The sequence below is a fragment of the Ruditapes philippinarum genome, unplaced genomic scaffold, assembly GCF_026571515.1.
Source record: "Ruditapes philippinarum isolate M1 unplaced genomic scaffold, ASM2657151v2 ctg3474_1_1_1_1, whole genome shotgun sequence".
NCBI classification, from domain to species: domain Eukaryota; kingdom Metazoa; phylum Mollusca; class Bivalvia; order Venerida; family Veneridae; genus Ruditapes; species Ruditapes philippinarum.
The window spans coordinates 103284-124940 of NW_026853974.1; the positions used below are offsets into that span (position 1 = coordinate 103284).

General features: G+C 32.1%; 1 protein-coding gene across 5 annotated transcripts in view; it reads right to left on the bottom strand.

The window, feature by feature from the left end:
- Positions 1-6421: 6421 nt before the first annotated feature.
- The window catches only part of LOC132738591 (uncharacterized), a 29663-nt gene continuing 14427 nt past the window's right edge, over positions 6422-21657 (bottom strand). For 3 of the 5 annotated variants that reach the window (XM_060726128.1, XM_060726126.1, XM_060726125.1), the window contains exons 2-3: positions 10644-10752; positions 6422-10451 (exon numbers count right to left, since the gene is read on the bottom strand). In XM_060726128.1, coding sequence (XP_060582111.1) covers positions 10142-10451; positions 10644-10752 — 419 coding nt within the window. In that variant the 3' untranslated portion in view covers positions 6422-10141. Of the gene's footprint in view, positions 10452-10643; positions 10753-11765; positions 12665-16387; positions 16892-21657 lie in introns of those variants that run through there. The other 2 variants (XM_060726124.1, XM_060726123.1) reach the window with 2 other exon arrangements.

Here is a 21657-nt window from a genome sequence, read left to right on the forward strand (position 1 = left end):
TGTTCGGGTGAGTTCGATGGATCAGGTGAGCGATCAAGGGCCATCTTGGTCCTCTTGTTTTTTGTTGTTTTTTTGTTTTTGTTTTTTGCAACGGAATTTGAAAAGAGCAAATAGTAATTTGAAGAATTAAATCAATAAAGATATTAACTGAAGTGGTATAATGAAAGTCTGTTTTATTATTTAAACAAGAGCTGTCACGCAAGTGACGGATGCCCCCGAAGAGGTTTCTTAAGCATTGCAGGTTTTATGAAAAGTAAAAAGAATGAAAGTAACTAATTGCTGAATATTGTTCTTGTGAAATGAAATGCTATTTATAGCAAACTTAGCACCTTGGGACAAGATTTTTTGATGAGACACAACATCTTGATTTGGTAGACATTTATGCCAAGTTATTTTAAAATCCTACAATGCATGACAATGTTACAGTTTGGAAACTAATGTGTACCTACAAACTTTTTTTATGAGCATAAGTAACTTCAAACTATCAGTGTGACCCTGACCTGGGTGGAACATGGGTCTTACACACAACACATCATCTTGATGTGGTAGACATTTGTGCCAAGTAATTTTAAAATCCTTTGATGCATTATAAAGTTTTTGTCCGGACACACATGTGTGAACCTATAATCACTAATTTTGATAGCGTGAACCTTCAGAATATAAGTGTGACCTGGACCTTTGAAAGGGGGGGGGGGTGGTTCTTGGACGCAACACATTATTGTCATATAATATACATTTGTGCATAGTTATTTCAAAATCCCTCAATGCAGGACAAAGTTACAGTCTTGACATGATTGTTGTGTAAGTGGGGATGGACGGACGGTCAGATGGACATGAGTCTAAGCCCTGACACATCGTCTTGATGTTGTAGACATTTGTGCCAAGTTATTTTAAAATCCTTCCATGCATGACAAAGTTACAGTCCAGACATGAATGTGTATCTTCAAACTCTTCTAGAGTTCTAGAGAGAATGAGTACCTTCAAACTATAAAAGTGACCTTGACCTTGAAGGTAGGGACAGTGGTCTTGAACGCGACATGTCGCCTTAATGCGGTTGACATTCATGCATAATTATTTTAAAACTCTTCAATGCATGACAAAGTTACAGTCCGGACACGAATGTGTGCATCTATAAACTCTAATTAAGATAAAGTGAACTTCAAAATGGCAGTGTTACCTTGACCTTTGAGGTAGGTACATGAATTTTGGACGCGACACATCGTCTTCATATGGTAGACACTTATGCCAAGTTATTCTAAAATCCTTCGATGCATGACAAAGTTACAGTCAGGACACAAATGTGTGTACCTATAAACTCTTATTGTGATAAAGTGAAACTTCAAAATGTTAGTGGGACTTTGACCTTTGAGGGAGGGACGTGTTTCTTGGACGCGACGCATCGTCTTGATGTGGTTGACGTTTATGCCAAGTTATAGTAAAATCCTTTGATGCATGACAAAGTTACAGCCCGGACACGATTGCGTGTACCTATTAACTCTTATTGTAAAGTGAACTTCAAAATGGTAGTGTGACATTGACCTTTGAGGTAGGGGCATAACTCTTGGACGCGACACATCGTCTTGGTGTGGTAAACATTGATGCCTAGTTATTTTGAAATCCTTCGATGCATAACAAAGTTATAGGGCGGACACGAATGTGTGTACCTATTAACTGTATTTGTGATCATGTGAAACTTCAAAATGTGTCACCTTGACCTTCGAGATAGAGACGTGGTTCTTGGACGCGCCACATCGTCTTGATGTGGTAGACATTTGTGCCAAGCTTTTTCAAAATCCCTCTATGTATGACAAAGTAACAATCTAGACACGAATGAAGTGGGGACAGACAGACGGACAGACAGACGGACGATGCGATTTTAATATGCCTCCCTTTGTCTTCGGGGGCATAAAAATATGGAATTAAATATTGTTTTGAAAGATTATATGAAAATGGCCTTATCCGCGGCGCAACGGATACATATTTTAGCGCAACGGAGATTTTTTTATAAAGGACACGTCCTAAATTAAAACTTTGAAAATGGAATTGAATACAAATATTATATGTAGCATCATATTGAAAGTCTGTTAAATTTAATAAGAAAATTGTGAGAATAATTGTTAATTTTAATTACAGTCTTGCTAAAATAGACTTATTATCGACGCAAAGGCGACTATATCGTTCTGCGCAACGGAGTTTTTTTTTCTCATATAAATAACAAAGTGTGCTTTATAGAGTCCAGTTAGAGACAAAATCAAACGCAGTATCATAATGGAAGGAAAAGGACTAGTGACTTAGTGGTTTAAGTAAATATTATCCTCTCAACAAACGTAAGTTCTCGGCCATGCTTCCACAGTACCCGTTATTATCGGACATGAGAGTGTGGTTCTAATAAGTCAAATATGTAGAGTAACTGATAAGTTTCATAACCATATAAGGTAGGGAAATGGACTTTTTATGTTCAATAAAACCAAAGAAACAACATATTTATCAATTAAATATATTCAACATTATTTATGTCATAAAATGATATTATATTTACAGTACACTATAACTAATAATAATTAACATTTCAGGGAAGATGAGAAACTTATATATTGTTTGAAGTAAAATTTTGCTTTGCCAGAAAAAAGTATTAATAGGAAGAGGTTTTTGAGAAACTCAAATGTGGTGTTCGCACAAATTTGTATTCAACAGACACACTCGATCAATATACACGAAGGGAGAATACTAGTATTCGTATCCATGGTTTAATTCCTAAGCGGTGGCCTAGTGGTTAAGGTGTCTGCAACTCAACGCAGAGATCATGGGTTCGAGCCTTACTCGGGTCACGACCATGTTTTTTCATATAACACCAGTACTGGTTGGACTCGAAAGTGATTAATATAATTTGCAGGAACTTGTTACACAATCGAGCTTAAATAAATATGTTTAAACCAACCAATTTCCTGATAAAGGTGTTGATCTAGCTGGGCATGTTGTAGATATGCTAAATCGGTTGGCAGTTCTGCAAAGAAAGATCCAGGTGGTGGTAATGTGCCAAGATCCCTTACTGTCATCAGCCATGCTAATACCGAGTCAGTTGATGTGTCTGCTGAGTGGTTTCCTGGGAGTCCTACTTCGGATAGATCTAGTCCAGTAATGATGTCTCAGTCTAGTTCTTTTCAAGCTAATGAGATAATGACCAGTCTGTTGCTGGTGTTTGCACAGATAAAATGCTTTGCGTTGCAGATATAAGAAAATGCCACCCAATGGTAACCGCAAGTCATTTTGCGTTCCCTGCCGCGCTATAAATTGCATTCAGTTTTCAAGCTTTGAAACTTCATGAAGAAAACTGGCAAATTTAAGAATGTGTTTATTTCGGAGGACCTCACTCCCCTGAATGCTTCAAACGTCTCCAACTGTATATAAGAAAAGGAAACATTCACTGCACTTATGATAATCCAACAAAGTATGTCAAGGAGAACGGGGTTATTTCATTTCCAGACGACCTCTTTCATATCAATGTTGAGACCAATTACCTGACAGCTTTAATAAAATAAGGGGTGAGGAGAATGAGTTTATAGACTCTGCCAGGGGAGAGGTTGGAAATAATTGCAATGACACTTACACTGATTGTTCTTGTTCAAACTTTGAATTTGAAAATTGTTCTTCATGTTTTCATTGCTTTCAAGATAGTTATTCTTCTTATTCACTGCAGATAAATGCCAAATTATGTAATGCACACAGTTATAAATCTTGTTTGACAATTGAGGGTAGTTCGATCTTCATCTAGTTAATGTTTAAAAGATAATTTTATACACGACCGTGTTTATTGTACTCTTTTTTATACTTAAAATCAAAGCTGCTGTTATAAAGTTTGTGGATTAAGCACAAAATTGAGAAACCCTGACTCACAATAGTAGGTGTCAAGTGCCGTGTGGCAGCTGTAAAATGTTGCCCCGTACTTCACTTCAGTGTTGTTATAATTTTCTGGTTTTCGGGATCATTGATGCCAGCACTATTGAGTTTTGAGAATTGAGTACCGCTCAAGACGGCGCTATGGGACGTGAGGGATGTTGCACTTATTCATTATTCCTCATGTACAGACTCTTTCAAACCGAATCTGCAATTTTCATGTAATTTTGTTGTGATTAATGCTTCCGAGGGATCACTTTTTCCAGATTTTTGTACTTCACAACAGAAGGTGTCAAGTGCCGTATGTGTAAATGTATTTTTCTGGTCCTTCGGGATCATTGATGCCAGCACTATAAAGTGTTAAGAATTTAGTACGGCACAAGCCGGTGCTAGAGGGGGATGGGTGGGTGAGGGATGTTGCACTTATTCATTATTCCTCATGTACAGACTCAATCAAACCGAGTCTGCAATTTTCATGTAATTTTGATATGATTAAATCTCTGAGGGGATCACTTTGTTTCCAGATTTTCATCAGTTTTATTGAAGAGTATGACATTGTATGTGTCGCAGAAAAAAACTTTGATAATAATAATAATAATAATAATTGTTATAGTAATAATAATGATAATTAAAGACTTTATTTAACGAGAGAACTCATTTAAAAAAAACATATCAATCTTCCATGAGGCCCTCAACAAGGAACAATATAAATTTAACATATTCAAACTATTTAAATACATAAATGTAAATACATACAGGAGATTATCACTTTGTAATGCGAGTATGAACATCTGACGATAAAATGAAATTATTCAATAAATAGGAAGGCGCCTGATTATTCTGTATTGTAAACATCATATAATAGCTTTTTGAAAAAACAGCCTTCTGTGAAAAGGTCATCCAGCGGAGTTCAGAAAGAAAAAGTTCAGCAGAAGGAGTATCATAATCTTTGTCTGAAATTAGTCTTGCAACTCTCTTTTGGAACTTAATGAGTTTATCTTCTAGAAAAGACGTACAGTTACCGTAAATTATGCAACAATAGTCAAGATGTGGTAAAATATATGCATTGTAAAACATTTTACGTACAGGTATAGATATGAATAATTTTATACGAGATAATAAATGTAACAATGAGTTGTTTTTTTATGAACTTGATGTTAATGGTTACTCTTTTAAGGGTATAAACAGATCTGGTGCTAATCGCAAATCTGGGGGTGTTGGCATTTTTGTCAAAAATGTCTTAATGGATTCTATTTCCTTCTGAAAAAATTTCTTTGGTTTAAGTTCAAAAGGGATAATTGTATTTTTGGAATTGTGTATATTTCCCCTGATCTGTCACGTCATAGTTCGCTTGAAATTTTTGATACTTTAGAAAATTCTATTGTAGAAATTTTTTTTTTTGTATTGTTGGTAATTTAAATGCCAGAAGTGATGTTTTGTCTGATTTTGACAGATTTTTATCACGGATTTTGACAATTGCATTGTAAAAGACAACTTTAGTAATGTTATTACTGATGCATTAAATCGTAACAATTTACTTGACCTGGGTTTTCCAATTGATCGTTATTCAGTAGATAAGCAAACCAATAATATGGTAAACGACTTGTTGATATTTGTTGGAATGCATGCTTATATATTGCTAATGGTCGGTATGGAAAAGATATTTACATTGGTACAAACACATGCATATCTGGCAATGCTATTGATTTTGTTTTATTATCGGGTGTAAATTTTCCAAGAGTAAAACACTTTGATAGTCTGGCTTACGATATTCTGTATTCAGATTTATATCGCCCTACTGAATTTTGTGTTGACTCATCTAATTCTATTTTTCATGTATATCAAAGTTATAGATGAAGATATAGAAATAGCTGATGAGGATCAATGTGTGATACCTATCTGGGTCAAAGAAGAAGCGCCAAATTTTATGAAAGAATCTGACAATGATGTCTTAGATGATATTTTGTGCAACTATCTGACTTGTATATGTAATTAAAAATTATAGTGAAGTTATTGTTAATGACTTAACTGAAAAATGTTTAAGAATCATGTCAGATGCTGCTAAAAAATACGATTTTCTTAAGCGGAAACTGTCTAGTAAAAAAGGTAGGACAAGTAATGTGTATGTTAATAATAGCAAACCCTGGTTTGATTAGTCTTGTAGAATGTATCGCAAACAGTATTTTCGTGCAAAGGGTAAATATAGAAGGTTTCGCTCTTTTACAAACTATTAAACTTTGATAACAAATAGTAACAAATAGTAAACGTTACAAAAAAGTCAATGATAAGTTTAGGCCATTTCATTTTTTTTTTTTTTTTTTTTTTTTTTTTTTTTTTGAGCTCGTTGAATATAAATTTATACAACTGTTTCAATAAATTCAGTATCGAACTTACAGTCATTCAGTATTCTCTATTTAAGTAAATATAGAAGATTTTGATTATAAAAAAATCCCGGACATGAATGTTTAAAATACAACGTAGGAGGGATGTGAAGATTGATAAATTTAGAAAAGAATCAAAAACAGAATATTTTTGACATTTATTGAAAACAAAAAATCAGAGAGAGAAAACTTGATATTTACAATTGTTAATAATAAATATTTTACTGTGACATGCATACATGTAATTTATTTTCATCGCTGGGTAATTGCCAATGAAACACGAAACACAAAATTCAAAGGAAATTTGCAAATATTATATAGCATATTTGATCATGCAAAATTTAACAAATAAGTTATTGGTCTTAGCTTATATCATCATCATCATCATCATCATCATCATCATCTAGAGACTTTGAACAAAGTTTTTTTAATAATATTTTTTAAAGAAATATTTTTGTTCAAAAGATTTTTTTAGATTTAAAAAGAAATGCAAATTCCTATCATCTGCATACAGTTAAATACAGTCAATAACGTAGCAAAATCTCAAACAAATAAATAAAAAGGCTACTAACTAAACAAAACAGGTTTCATATCATAAATGAAATTTCAATGTGCAATAAATAAATATACAGATACCGGATAATGTTAATTTCTCATATGTAATTTCTCATATGTGAGACCCTATAGATAAATTAATATTTCATAGTGCTTTTATTCAAATTTTATTGAAAAACATATCAAAGTTTCTGGGCGTTGCTAATGATGATTTGATATACTGCACACCAAATGACCCTATTCAAAACGAATTCAATTGAAACACTTTGCAGCTGCACCCCACCCAAAAGAATGAAGAGATTTTATAATTCTATTAAAGAGAAAGACAAACATATTGATAGCTTAATGTATTCATGTTAAAAATATTAACCGTGTATATAACTATTCCATGTTGCATGCAAAATATAACAGAATACTATATTAATAATTACTGCAGGGGGTGTTATTTTTAGTATATTTTAACATATTTTAAGGTATTAGATGTATAATAAACACCTTTTCAAAAGGCATTTAAAACTTTATGTTAATAAACTGTACTATATTGTGGACATAAATACAAAACATTACAAAAGTTTAACATCTTGTTGGAAGAAATATTGACAATTGTAGTATAACTTTAATATCAGTTTTATACAACAACAAAGAAAATGGTTTCATTATCTGAAAAAAAGTTTAGCTTGTTTCATATTTTTCTTAGTTGTAAAGTTCTAATAAAGAGCCATAGTTTTTTAATAACTACAAATAAAATCAAGGACAAATGTCTATGAAAAGTTGGGTTTTTTTTTGGTTTATTGATACAGGTACTTGTTATTTTACATCAAATAAGAAGAGAGTGGGGTAAGAAAACCTGTTAGATTTTGCCATATAAAATAGGGGTATAAATATTATTTAGTTATAATTATCTTGATACATATCTAAACATTTGTGAAAAATATAAAAAAAAAAGTTTACCATGCCAATTTAAAATTGTAATCATTTTAAGTTGTTACCCTTTCAAATTCCACACAATTCACAGTAAAAAAGATATGCATTAAACTTTAATTTTTTCTTAATTTCAGATTTTATATTAAAAAAAATATGAAAAAATTAAAATCTGGCCAAACAAAACAAAAGAAAAAAAGAGAGAAAAAACTGCCTCTTCTGTGGTTTGAACCCACGCTCTATGTGTCCTCACTGAAAATGAATACTCCTCAGAAATAGGCATCCAAAACCCTAAGTAATTGAAAGAGCATCAAAACACCAGGTTTTCTGATTGATACGAGGGGGTATTGCACCGAGTAGAAATCAAATAGCCAAGTGTTTTGGAATTCATTCTGTTGTCTGTCACAACGGGTTCCCTGCCGTCATAATATGTAAAAAAAATATAGCCAGTACATACATTGGTTATAAAACTTCGGTATATTCGTACCCGGCCTTTTTTATACCCTAACATACGTTGAATAATGTATCCTTTAATAAGCAGGGGGGGGGGGGGGGGCATTTATTTTCTATCCTAAGTTTCTCCCTTAAATATAAAAAAAACTGCCTCATCTGTTTTCATCAATTGAACGTAACAGGTAAATCTCAATGGGTAATTACAGAATTTCCGTGAGCCTCGTGAGTTATTTATCGTTCCTCCTAGGAAAATCATATAATTGAAAGAAATCATAACTTCTTTGGCTTTAACCTATTCACTCGTCATGATGTCAATTCTCAAACTGAATAAAGTTCATTTCAATTTTTAATTTCTACTTTTTCACTGTCTGGAGTGCAGGTATCTAAAATCTGAAGGCGAGCTGTTTTAATGAACAAGCATATCCACGGTGTTATAGTTAATAAGAATAAAATATTTACAACATAATTTTTAAATTCATCATAAGTATTTTTTCAATTATCAAATTTAAAAAAAGATTGAAAAGGAGAAACAATTTCATTATTGCTATTCAATCTATTTCGTCATTTCTTAATTATTATACAATGTATCTGTTATATACATTTAAGAATCTATATTAAACGATGTAGCTGAATCCATGAACTGAAAACACAAATGAAAAAAGAATAGGCAAAAAAAATCGATGACAATTGTCATAAGATGCATAAGCTAAAATACATGTCGCTAGAACTTGTTATCCAACCCAGTTGCTTTTTGTTATATACTTATCATTTGTATACTTTACATGTATGTTCCGCAATAAAATATGTTTAAACAAGCCAAAGTAAAAAAGATAACAAAAACAAATGAACAAATGTTTGGTCTTTTTACATCATTGGCTTAAATTTCACATAAATACATGAAACGAAGTTTACAAATTACATTAAATAAACAAGCATACATATGTTAGGGGTAATGTTACCATTGCATGTTGATTTAATTCAGCTTAAGTTATATATGACATTAATCTTATTGAATTATTGTATATTGGATTTATACACGATGAAAGACATATTAACATGAACCAATATTAAATAATGAGATCAAAATTATATGAGTTTTTATACATTAATTCAAAAACATGAACGAAACACGCAGTTACTATAATAAATGCAGAAGCTTAAAGTTACTTTACACTTTTAACCATACAAGGAGCTCCACCGGGGTCCTTAGTCTTAAAATATTAAATTTGAAATTCTCAAATAGATCATCTGGGACTCTAAAACGTAAAAAACATGTATAAAAGATAATAAAGAAATTTAATCAGAATAAGTTTTCAAACATTTTTGTGCGATTTTTATCCCAATTTGACATTAAAAACGTTTAAATGATTTCCATTTTGGGGCCATTTTGCAAAATTAAAATGATTTTTCTGGGGAAAAAGCAGACTCAGCGAATGACTTGACAGTTTTCACATCGAGATCTCAGTTAAATGGCACAATAAAATTTCGAAAATATTAACAGCGTCGTCATGTCGAAAAACAAAAATTATTCCTGTTATTAAAATGTTATTTTCGTTGTAGGCGCAAAGTAAATAAATACTTATTTTCATATTTTTTCATACTTATACATAATTGACTAGATAAAAGTGGGCTAAAACAATATTTCAGTTATTTTTTAGCATTTTGTATAGATTTTTCTTAGGTGTTGCAAATTTACAAATATTGTCTACCAATTTAATTTAATGATAACTTCACGGAAGTTGTTGATCTTTGTCAACAGCTGTTACTCCAGTGTTTAAATAGTCTGAATAGCTTGTGTAAATACTTTTTCTTTTTCACATACTATGACAGTCATGACTGTGAATATGTTACATAATTCCAGAAATGTTACAAGGCAAACCTTCTTTTCCCATGCGAAAAATGATATAAAACACATTTTTTGTAAATGTTGTTTTTCTTTAGCATGAACACCATTGCTTCTTTGGTTTTTGCTGTTTTGACAAAATAACTCTGTTTGGTTGCTGCATATTTGGTGTAGAATCTTTTGTGAGGTTTTCTAGAATCGAATCAGCTAGTTTCTCAAACACTTCAGTCACATTTTTGTTTTCTTCTGCACTTACTTCCATATAAGGTAATCCGACACTTTCCGCGAATTTCACAGCACGTTCATGTGATACCTCGCGCTCTTCTGGCGTCACGTGACACTTTGTGCCAACAATGACTGTAGAGATTTCGGGATGCGTGGAGTACTCCTTCAGATCATGAAGCCTGTGTATAAATAAGAAAAAAATATTACATTTAAATTTATAAACAAAGAATTAAAAAAAAATTGTTCACCGCAATATCGACTTTACAACAATATAATAAATTTATATTTTTTTCTCATTTATAATAGGGAACGAATTTGAATTTATGATTAGTGTTTCATCAATTACGGGAATACATGAATATTGTACCTACCAGTAAGTGAGATTATTGAACGTGCTTTCCTTCGTGACGTCAAACAGCACGAGACACCCGTGCGCTCCTCTGTAGTAGGACGCTGTTAAGCTGCGAAATTTTTCTTGGCCTGAAAATAAATCATAAACCATTTGAAATTTATTTTATTTGCTTTTATTCTATTATCTTTTATCTTTGAGAGTTAGCGGGGCTTTTTATGGGGGAATGGGGTTTGTTTTGAGAAAGTACTTCAATCTGTTAAAACTAGCAAATTGCGTCATAAAGCTTTTACGAATCTCTCTAAAATTAATTTTATTTTGTGTAAACAAGATAAATCTTCAATTTGAATATCTAGTTGTAAAATAAAGTTTTATGGCCGGTCAGAATGCATATGTAAATAAAGATTTGTAAGTTTAGTATATCAACTTGATTATCTTAAATTGACTGTTTCTACTTTTAATCTCGGATCGGTCCATTTTCAAATTAAGGGTATATCAAGATTAAGATTGGAAACTGGTCATCCTTCAGTATAGAGCCTGTACTTTTTTTATACTGGCCACAAAAGCTAATCAGCAGGATAAATGTTACATTTTCTGAGTATTCCCAATGTTGTCTGGTTTTCTTAGCTTTCACAATATCGTATTTTTAAGAACTAATATCTTAAGTCAAATGTATAATTTTATATTTCAACTTAATATTTAATTTGAACAGCTTTAACGAACATCTCTATAACGAAACCGCTATAACGAACATCTCTATAACGAAGATCGCTATAACGAACAACTCTATAACGAAGGCCGCTATAACGAAGACCCTATATAACGATAGACAGCTATAACCGAGAACATTTACTTAACGAGGTACGGTATAATGAGAACCGCGCTATAACGATGACCGCTATAACGAGGACACATGCACTGAAGATTTCAAAAAAAGAGTAATGAATTTTGAAACATGACATATACACCTTAAAATAATTTGTAGCTCTGTCATAAAAGCCGATTAAGAAATAGATATAGACCATAGATTTATGAAAACATACGTAATATTAAGTGATCGTTGCAGTTTATGTTTAAATGAAAAAAGATTAATCACATTTTTAACGTTAAGATGATAACTTATGTTTAGATTAAGTTTTTTTACCAGCCGTGTCATATAGGCGAATTAAGACTTTCTTTTCCGCTACATGAATGATACTGTCAATATATTCCATTGTATTAATATTTAATCCTGTCGGTCTTTTAAGATAACTCGTTTTACTTGCAATACAACTGAATTTAAAAGCTAGAGTTGTCTTTCCTGAATTACAGTCGCCTAACAGCACAGTTTTAAAATAATAATCTGGAGGCAGCTCATAGTCTTGGTCCCTATTTTGAGCTTTCCGTTTAAATAAAGATGTAAACATCTTCTTCATCCAAGGTTTATTCATGCCATTCGTGTTACTGTCCGAAGAACTTTGATCATTATGTGTGGTACTAGAAGAACTGCATGTCCTATTACGGCCCATCCTGATACCGCTGCCTATCCTGTCGTTGTCGCTTTCAGAATAAGATTTCCGGCGTATTAAAACCATAATTTCACTTACAATCCACCAGAAAAAAATTTGAATTATAAAATATAAGAGCACACGTTTTCACAACATGAAATAAAAGGTTTTTTTCTAATTACATGGCTTTAAACAAGTTTTATATCTCCTCCATGTCAAATAGCGTCAGTCAAATTACTTTCATTATTCAAAATATGTCCCAACTCACACGGCTTCAAAGTCTTATATTTGTTAATATGTGTATATTGACAATTTCATATAAACAAAACCCGAATACATCAAGTTGTTACAATGAGATTATAGAACAATAAATTCAACAAATTGACTGGGGTTTACAAATTACACTACAGTTTACTCCGACACCCAAACTTTTATAACTCTTTGTTTGATAATTTCACGTTTCGGTCAATGTGATCTTTCTAACAAATCGATGATGTTTGACCACTGCTGATAACGGATGAATATGTATTAGTCACCCGTATGAGAGCGTGAATCCCGACTTGACCGAAACGATAAATCAGTCTCAACCGATATTGTGTTGATTCTTTGATAAAATACTCTAAGTTATAAAAATTGTGACACAATCAAACAATTAAAAGTTGACATGGTTTTCATATTAGATCTATATCCAAATTTACGAACAATCACTTAATGAATGAGTGATGTTAATTAATATCATCAATGTCAACACGATATAATGCACGCGCCTTAGAAATGAACTCAGAAAGTTGTATCGAATTTATAAAACTAGGCTTTCTTTAATTCGATTTTCATTGGATGATAATCTATACTTCACGGCTGCTGAATATTTACGACGTAAGTTTTTAATTTTCCTCAAATAAAGATATTATGCTATATAATGCTTTCGTTATAAAGATTTTTGACACGGTATATGTCCGTGTATAAACGGTTGTTTGCTGAATGTGCCACCGATTAAACGCCAGTAAACAACGTACGCTAGTGACGTCGATAAGCGAAACAGCGTTAGTTACGCAAAGCTTATGTCAAAAATCTATAAGGAACGCTGAGTTATAAATGATTTCAGATCGAAACATCAGAGAGATACAGTACGTTACTCATTTTTAGCTACATTTTATTTTCTATTTCATAATGACTTACAACAGTCGTCCTTCTTTCCGATGTTTATATTCTGATAAGATACCTTAAATTATTGAACTCACAATTGTTCTCCAGATAACCTCGTGTGTGTAATTTGACCCTTTTGTATCTTATCCTAAAGGTTATCTTACAATATCACCTGTTATCTGTTATCTCACCTGTTGTCTCCAAATCAAACACTTGTCTCATCAACGCCTTAGATATATATAAGCCGCGCCATGACAAAACCAATATAATGGGTTTGCGACCAGCATGGATCCAGGCCAAAATTGTAAAATGAAAAGTTGTTTCCCTTTCAAAAATTATTTCATTTTGTGGCTATGTCTATTTGCTATATACAAACTAAGTGAAACATGATTTTAATATTTTTCTAAGTTATTAAAATCTAAATGTGTGCAGAAAACACTTTAAACCGACCGAGAGATCATCAAAGAAAAACTAGAGAGAATAGATATAAACTTTCGTATATTTTCAATAATTTCCCAAATAGTTGTTTGAGTTTAGTGGTCTTATTTCAAAAAAGTTTCTTCACTGTTAATTTATCCCATTAATGAGATCATAATGCTTTTAGAATTCTTTAATTTATTCTAACAAAAATGAGTCTTCAATGTATGCATTTTGCCGTACGCAAGACGCGCATGCGCGAACTATTTTCCTCGTTGCTATGGTTCGATCTATATAAAAAGATATTTAATGCATGTTTTGTAAGGTCTACTTCTCGATTGTACATCACTAACTTTTAGCAGTTAACCGCTTAGGCGGCTATAATTCTCGTCTGCCGAACCGCTGACGCCATCCAGATGAAAATTATATGAGCCGTGTCACGACAAAACCAACATAGTGCATTTGCGACCAGCATGGATCCAGACCAGCCTGCGCACCTCGCAGTCTGATCAGGATCCATGCTGTTCGCTATCGGTTCTGTACTTGTTATAGAGTTGGTAAGCGAACAGCATGGATCCTGTTCAGATTGCGCGGATGCGCAGGCTGGTCTGGATCCATGCAAGTGGCAAACGCACTATGTTGGTTTTGTCGTGACGTGGCTCATATTACAAACTTATATAAGTAAATAAAGAACACATACATGTGTCATCATACGACAGTATATGTAAACCAAGCCAGTTTTCTATCCGTACAAAAGGATTAATTTCCTTAAAAAAATTTACTTGCGTGATTTTAGTGAAATATGATATTGCTTTTTATTCACTTAAAATTTAAAAAGGAACAAGCATATAGATTACAATACATTTTATACGGACTAATGTCCTCATTTTCTTTGTTAATTTAACAGCGATGCGTTTTTTTACTCGAATTCTATAAGTGCAATAACTATAGCTATGAAACAAGACACAACCTAGGGTGATACGGTTACTGCTGTATCATCCTTACACAAATGCGATAACCAGCAGTATATTACCGAACCTGCCACATATTGCACAGTGGCCTTGATCAGTACAAACAGTATTTTTACAATAATTTTGAAATTTATCATTACAGGGAAGTAAAATCTTGTCACTCCCGCAGAAACGTCTTTTGTTTGTGAATTTTTGAAAAGTTTACAGTTGTATTGGACAATTTAAATTGTAAACAAGGTGTGTCAAACTTCGTTCATCTCAAATGCATTGGGCAGCAGAGCCTTCCGCATGCTGACATAGTCCGTGTTTTTTGATGAAAATGTTGGTTTAAATGAAAACATTGCACTGACGGAAATTTAAATTACTTTTGCAAAACCATATTTTTTCGGTAAAAACATTGATAAGAAATACCATTTGTAAATCAATAAAACAGTTGCGAAGTGTTTGCAGCGTTTACTTTTCCATTCGTTTAACTTATGTTGAGCAGTTGAAACTCCATGTCAATAATTGATATTTAATAACCACGACACGTGCTTTAGTTATTTTCTCAACGTTATTTTGTTTCATTTATTATTTACACGTACGTCGCATGGTTTAATACATGTTTGTTTTTTATAAACCTTATCATGCCTGAGGTATATAATTTATTATGTACTTTCACAAAAACTTTTTATGTTCTATTTATACAATTTGTTGAATGTGAACGATTCAATTTCCAGTATCTAAAAAAAGGCCATTCTCATAATATTTAAAACATTTTCATATTTATCTGATTTCTGTATACAAATAATACAAGCACGCTACCCGTATATAAATAGAATGATAATGTTTTCTTAATACATGCAATATATCTTTTCATACACAAAATAACGAGACTTCATACGCGACTTTGACAAAAAGGAACTGTTTTTCTTTTTGTTTTAAATATCTCTTAGATTTTATTTAAGATAACAGATTTTTCTTTGTTGTCCAAAACTTAAATTTAACAATTTAGTTGCGACTGATTTAATAATAGAAAATATTTAGATGTAATAAAAAAATTCTCATAGACGAATAGTTTCTCGATTTAGGTTATCGACAAAATATTAATTCAAAGATCCAATATAACCTATAAAAATGATCGTAATTGTAAACTGTGTAACAGTCATATGGATGATGAATATCACCGTTTACTTCGCTGTTTATTTTCAAGAAAATAACGTCAATTATTTCTTATCTACTTTGAAAAGGTTTTATTTTCTGTTGTCTACAGTAGCAAAAATGCCAGAACTATTAGAAATGTTGCTAATTTTATTAAATGTGCTATGAAATTTTGAACAAAAGTGATAACAGTGAGTGATACAGACATGATTAAATACAAAACTAACAGTATTTCAGTATTCATTGAAAAATATCTAAGAAACTTTGTCTTTTATCTAATGCGTAGAACAGGTAGAACAGGTACATTGCAGTGTTTCTAATTTCATTTTTGTTAGACATTAATGAATAAAATTTAACAAGTGTTGGTAGTATAGTGTCACTTGTTTAAATAGTATAAAAACATATTGAACATTTCATATTTTTGTATTCTTGTATATAATATTTTTGTAGATCTATATCATGCTGATTTTCCCAAATACACTTGTAAACTTGACTTTGTTTTATATAACATGTCAATAAGGATTCTTTAACTACTTAAACATACACGCTTTCATGCTACTCCTAATTTAGCTTTGCATAAAATATTTAAGTTACAAAGCACTTACCTCCTGTATCTACTAAATTTATTCGAACATTTTTTCCACGGACAGTTAGGTTCAATTTCAAAGTAAGTGGAGAGGCATAACCTAAAGGTTCAATTTTCTCTGGATGCAAATTGTGAGGTCTTTTAATTCCTCCCAGTCGGCACAAGACTGATGTTTTCCCGACCGAATAATCACCCAGCATCACTACGTTTATGACACAAGTAGATGACATTGTAAGTTTTGATTCCAGACTCGGCTCGCTTCCCTTGATACAACAACGAAATTTTCCCATTTCAACTATAACTGGTTAACATTTCTTTTGTGATATTTGAAAATCAACTTCATCCGGTTTTACATTTAAAGTCAACACAAAGTCTTTCCCTATTGAGATTACTTTAAACTTAGTTTGTTATTCGAGTTATAATAGATATTTCGTCGTCGTCGAAGAATAAACGCACATTAATTACATATTGATGAAAATAAGTGTCTATTTATCTATCATGTAATTTGAATACTTGTTCAGCAGCAAGTTACAATTAGTCCGGCAGATATGTTTACAGATGTTTATATACACTTCGTCACTTTAAATCTAATTTTGATTCGCCACCCTAATAAATTTTCCACTTTTATTTTTAATTTATAAGATAACGTTCTTTTCTGCCATAAATATACACCATTAAACAATACATCCAAAATAATATAGCGATTGAGTAATACTTTATTTTAACTTTATTTTGAAACAAGTATTTGTTTACCTGTATATATATATATATTTGTTAATGTTTATATTTTCTGACGAATATAAAATAAACACTGGTTACGTTTACCGCGCTAAAATGTTTACATTATTCATTGCTGAAAATAATGTCGCTAAAATTTTAACATATTTCATGTCAAACGTAATAGTAAAAATATTAACATATTCATGCTAAAAATATTATCATATTCCTTGCAAAACGCAATGTCGATAAAACAATTAAATGTTATGATTTTGTCATATGTAATGGTTTTAAATGTACGGAAAGAATTCCTTGTTAAACGTAATGTCGCCAAACTATTTACATATTCCTTACAATACGAAATGTCGCTAAAGTATTAACATATTAGCATTCATTGCCAAACTTAAGGTTAAAATGTAACCATATTCCTTGCAATACGTAGTTGACTAAATGTTAACATATAATTATGTATCGACTATTAATTGCACTAAAATCATAACATCTGTATTGCTTATATATGTTTATAACTAAAGGTATCATAACAATCACTGCAACAGGCTATGGTCCTTAACCCATTACTTCATATACACGCCTTTTAACGCCTTTTTCACCCCCCCCCCTTTTTGTTGTCTCAAATGATGAAAAAATGCCTTATTTAGGCCCCCAACACTTGTTTTTGTTTGAGAAATGTTGTTAAAAAAAGTGACCCTTTTTTCGGCGCGGCCCCCCAACCAAAAGATACATCAGGGGGTTGCCAGAAGGGGGATGTGCCCCCTTCTGTTTGGGGGGGTTTGAAGGGGAGCGGAGTCCCCCTCATCGCCAAGAAAATTTTGGACTTGTGAGAGGCTGTAAATGACCCCAGATTGATCATAAGGTAACGTGTAACCAACGCTGAAAAGCATTTGACTCTATCTCAATCCATTGAGAAGTTGCAGCACTTTGAAATCAATTTTGATGGAAAAAATCAACGCAAAATAGTGATTTTTGGCAATTTTGAGATGTCCCCTCGTTGCCATGGTAACAGAAAATTTAAGCCTGAGCATGTTGTTGCAAGGGCAATGGTCCAGTCAACATTTGTGCCAAGTTTGATTAGTGTTGAAGCAGTTTTTATAGTATTATAGCAATTTGAACTTGTAACGGGAGACTTTTCAATGAAAACAGCCATTTTTCACAAAATGCTCATGAAGCAATGGGTTAATGAAAAAAATAAAAAAATCTACAAAACAACAATTTTTCTTCAAATTTATATGACAGGCCATGTTTAAACATGAAAAAACGCGATTTAGGGTAATTTCAAGTATTTTCATCATTTTCTGTTAATGAAAAAAATAAAAAAATCTACAAAACAACAATTTTTCTTCAAATTTATATGACAGGCCATGTTTAAACATGAAAAAACGCGATTTAGGGTAATTTCAAGTATTTTCATCATTTTCTGTTAATGAAAAAAATAAAAAAATCTACAAAACAACAATTTTTCTTCAAATTTATATGACAGGCCATGTTTAAACATGAAAAAACGCGATTTAGGGTAATTTCAAGTATTTTCATCATTTTCTGTTAATGAAAAAAATAAAAAAATCTACAAAACAACAATTTTTCTTCAAATTTATATGACAGGCCATGTTTAAACATGAAAAAACGCGATTTAGGGTAATTTCAAGTATTTTCATCATTTTCTGTTAATGAAAAAAATAAAAAAATCTACAAAACAACAATTTTTCTTCAAATTTATATGACAGGCCATGTTTAAACATGAAAAAACGCGATTTAGGGTAATTTCAAGTATTTTCATCATTTTCTGTTAACCCATTACTTCATATACACGCCTTTTAACGCCTTTTTCCCCCCCCCCCCCCTTTTTGTTGTCTCAAATGATGAAAAAATGCCTTATTTAGGCCCCCAACACTTGTTTTTGTTTGAGAAATGTTGCTTAACCAAAAGTGACCACTTTTTTCAGCGCTGCCCCCCCATCCAAAAGATAAATCAGGGGGTTGCCAGAAGGGGGATGTGTTTGTGGGGTTTGAAGGGAGGCGGCAGTCCCCCTCATTGCCAAGAAAATTTTGGACTTGTGAGAGGCTGTAAATGACCCCAGATTGATCATAAGGTAACGTGTAACCAACGCTGAAAAGCATTTGACTCTATCTCAATCCATTGAGAAGTTGCAGCACTTTGAAATCAATTTTGATGGAAAAAATCAACGCAAAATAGTGATTTTTGGCAATTTTGAGATGTCCCCTCGTTGCCATGGTAACAGAAAATTTAAGCCTGAGCATGTTGTTGCAAGGACAATGGTCCAGTCAACATTTGTGCCAAGTTTGATTAGTGTTGAAGCAGTTTTTATAGTATTATAGCAATTTGAACTTGTAACGGGAGACTTTTCAATGAAAACAGCCATTTTTCACAAAATGCTCATGAAGCAATGGGTTAAACATTAAAGGAGCTTTACTAAGGTCCAAGAGTCTATTAACATAAATTTTGAAAACCTTACATTAATCAACTAGAGCCCTTCAAACGATAAAGTATGAAAAAGCTGATAGAGAAATATATTAAGAATTAAATGGAAAATTGATCTTAAGTGCGGTTCTTTGCTCGGTTTGAGTTAAAGGATATAAAACTTTATCCAATGAAGTATTACTTTAAAATTCATAAATTTTTCAAAATTACTATAGTCAATTCTCGAATGAGTTGTAACATAGAATGATCCTATAACTCAACACACATTGAAAATGTATGTAAATATAACAAAACGTTCCGGATAAACTATTTTGCTGCTATTTTAAATAGTTTTTAACCATTTAACAATTATTTTGTGCATGCACCAATCTCTTAAAATCGAAATAAAAAATTTGTAAACGGACGGGAGCAGTGATATAGCTTTTTACACGTCAAAAGCGCGGCAACTTTTTTAGGACGTTTACATAATAAAAATTATTATTCTAGAGAAACGGAGTGGGGGATGGCCTGAAATGTTGCACCCAAGTTCTTTGCCCAGAATGCCATCTTATGATATAAAAATCTCGAAAAAATATTTCAAGCCCTGTCATGCTAAAACACTAAGTGAAGTCCCTTTCATGCCAAAAGTTATGCCACTACATTGTAAGCAAGCAATTTCTTTGCCTGTTTCTGCATTAACATACATTTAGAGCTGTATCAAAGAAAATGCGTTTCTATTTTTAGATTAAGTAAAGCAAAAGTATATATTTGTGAATTGGGAATACCTAACATGCTAAAAATGCCATTGTTTCTGATTCTGAAGTAAGCTCATATTAAACACGTAATCAAAACAATCAAAACTATGACTTTACGATATATTTGTTATGACCACTTAAAATTACGAGTGAAAGATATTTGACCTTATATCAGTTTATAATCTACTCTTGATCTACTTTTACTATGTAGTAAACAAACCTGATCGTTCGAAATTTGATTCAAACAATGGTTTTCTGATATAATAAACAAATGATCAATTATGATTTAAAAAACTACCTTGTTACTTGTTTACAAATTGGTGATACGTAAATATAGAATAATACGTATATTTTATATAATATACTGCGTATTTACATGATATATTTTAACATATGACATCCTAGCCGATGTCGAAGATGTTCGATTTTGAAGCCCCTTGAAATTTTGTTTGTTTGTACTATGTAACAAAATTAATTCTAGATCGACCTTTCTTGAACGTTCTTTAAATAAAACTACTAAATAATTATTTTGCTGAAATTTAATTAGCATATAAAATTTTCACATTTCAGTCTGAAAGTTTTAAAATGACCAATGAAAATTTTACTTCTATTTAGTTCTTCTAAAGTGTTTCACAGGCGGTAAAGGTAATAAAGGCGGTAAAGGTGATAAATGACAGTCTATGGCCGAAAAAAAACCTGTTTATCAAACGAAGACGAGAACAGCTTTATTCTTTATGGAGCACGTCCAAGAAAGACCCTTTTACAACTTTTGTGTCTATAACTGCAGGGACAATGATCATACTTCGTTATTTAGACACTGTATGCTACAAGATCTGATTAGTGTTATCTGAAAGTTGCCGGAGAAATTTAAACACAATTATGATCATTCTAAAAATGACTGAGTTATCTTTAAGTTCCACTTGAAATAAAAGATTAATGACTATAGTAATTGTCTATCTAGACGTGCTAGTTGGATCACCAATACCAGGGGTAATTTTACTGCTGTCGTAGCAGATTATAATCATTATGGTATTTGAATTAATGTTGGCGATGACGATGACACTTCTATGTAACGAGTTTAAAGCCAGAACAATCTACATAAAATAAATAAATCTGGAAAAAAGACATCCATCGAGAATACCGAATAGAAATCAAAAGGTTGAAAATATTGGCCTCGGATTTTGTGAAGTTGTGGGAAAGTTGCAACATCTCTCGTTCATCCTAGCACCGCTTCAAATTGAGCACGGAACTCTTTATTAAATGTATTTACCAAAGGGGAAATCATAAATTTCTCTGACTCTTACACGAGTAATTTAGCTGTCTGAATTTAAGATTGTTTAATTCTACCGCAACGGAACTGTATAGTTTATATAATAAATGT